General features: G+C 62.0%; 1 protein-coding gene across 2 annotated transcripts in view; it reads left to right on the top strand.

Annotated features, from left to right (window-relative positions):
- Positions 1-324, top strand: part of ENDOV (endonuclease V) — a 22,359-nt gene that overhangs the window by 2,237 nt on the left and 19,798 nt on the right. For both annotated transcript variants that reach the window (XM_025195201.1, XM_025195202.1), the window contains exon 2: positions 8-179. In XM_025195201.1, the coding sequence (XP_025050986.1) occupies positions 8-179 (172 nt within the window). The remainder of the gene's footprint in view (positions 1-7; positions 180-324) is intronic.

Raw genomic sequence — 324 nt, 5'->3', positions numbered from 1 at the left:
TCCCTAGAGAGCAGGCCCAGCTGAAGACCAGCGTGAGGGAGGAGGACACGGAGGAGTGGCAGAAAAATGCCACGTTCGAGGGACTGGAGCGAGTGGGAGGGGTGGACCTGTCGTACGTGGAGGGAAACCAGCCTCAGGCCTGCGCTTCCCTGGTGGTGCTCAGCTACCCGGACCTCCAGGTAACGGCGCGGGAAGACATCCTGCTCGGGGTATACGGAGTGTATGGGTATATGGAGTAATGCACGGCGTGGGTAGGGTTTCCACCACAGCGGCTCCTACCACGGGGGATCAAGAAGAGGCTTTCTGTGGCTGGGGTGGGAGGGG

The sequence above is a fragment of the Alligator sinensis genome, unplaced genomic scaffold, assembly GCF_000455745.1.
Source record: "Alligator sinensis unplaced genomic scaffold, ASM45574v1 scaffold2383_1, whole genome shotgun sequence".
Classification (NCBI taxonomy): domain Eukaryota; kingdom Metazoa; phylum Chordata; order Crocodylia; family Alligatoridae; genus Alligator; species Alligator sinensis.
The sequence above is the reverse complement of the archived record's forward strand: the minus strand, read 5'-3'. Positions and strand labels throughout refer to the sequence as shown.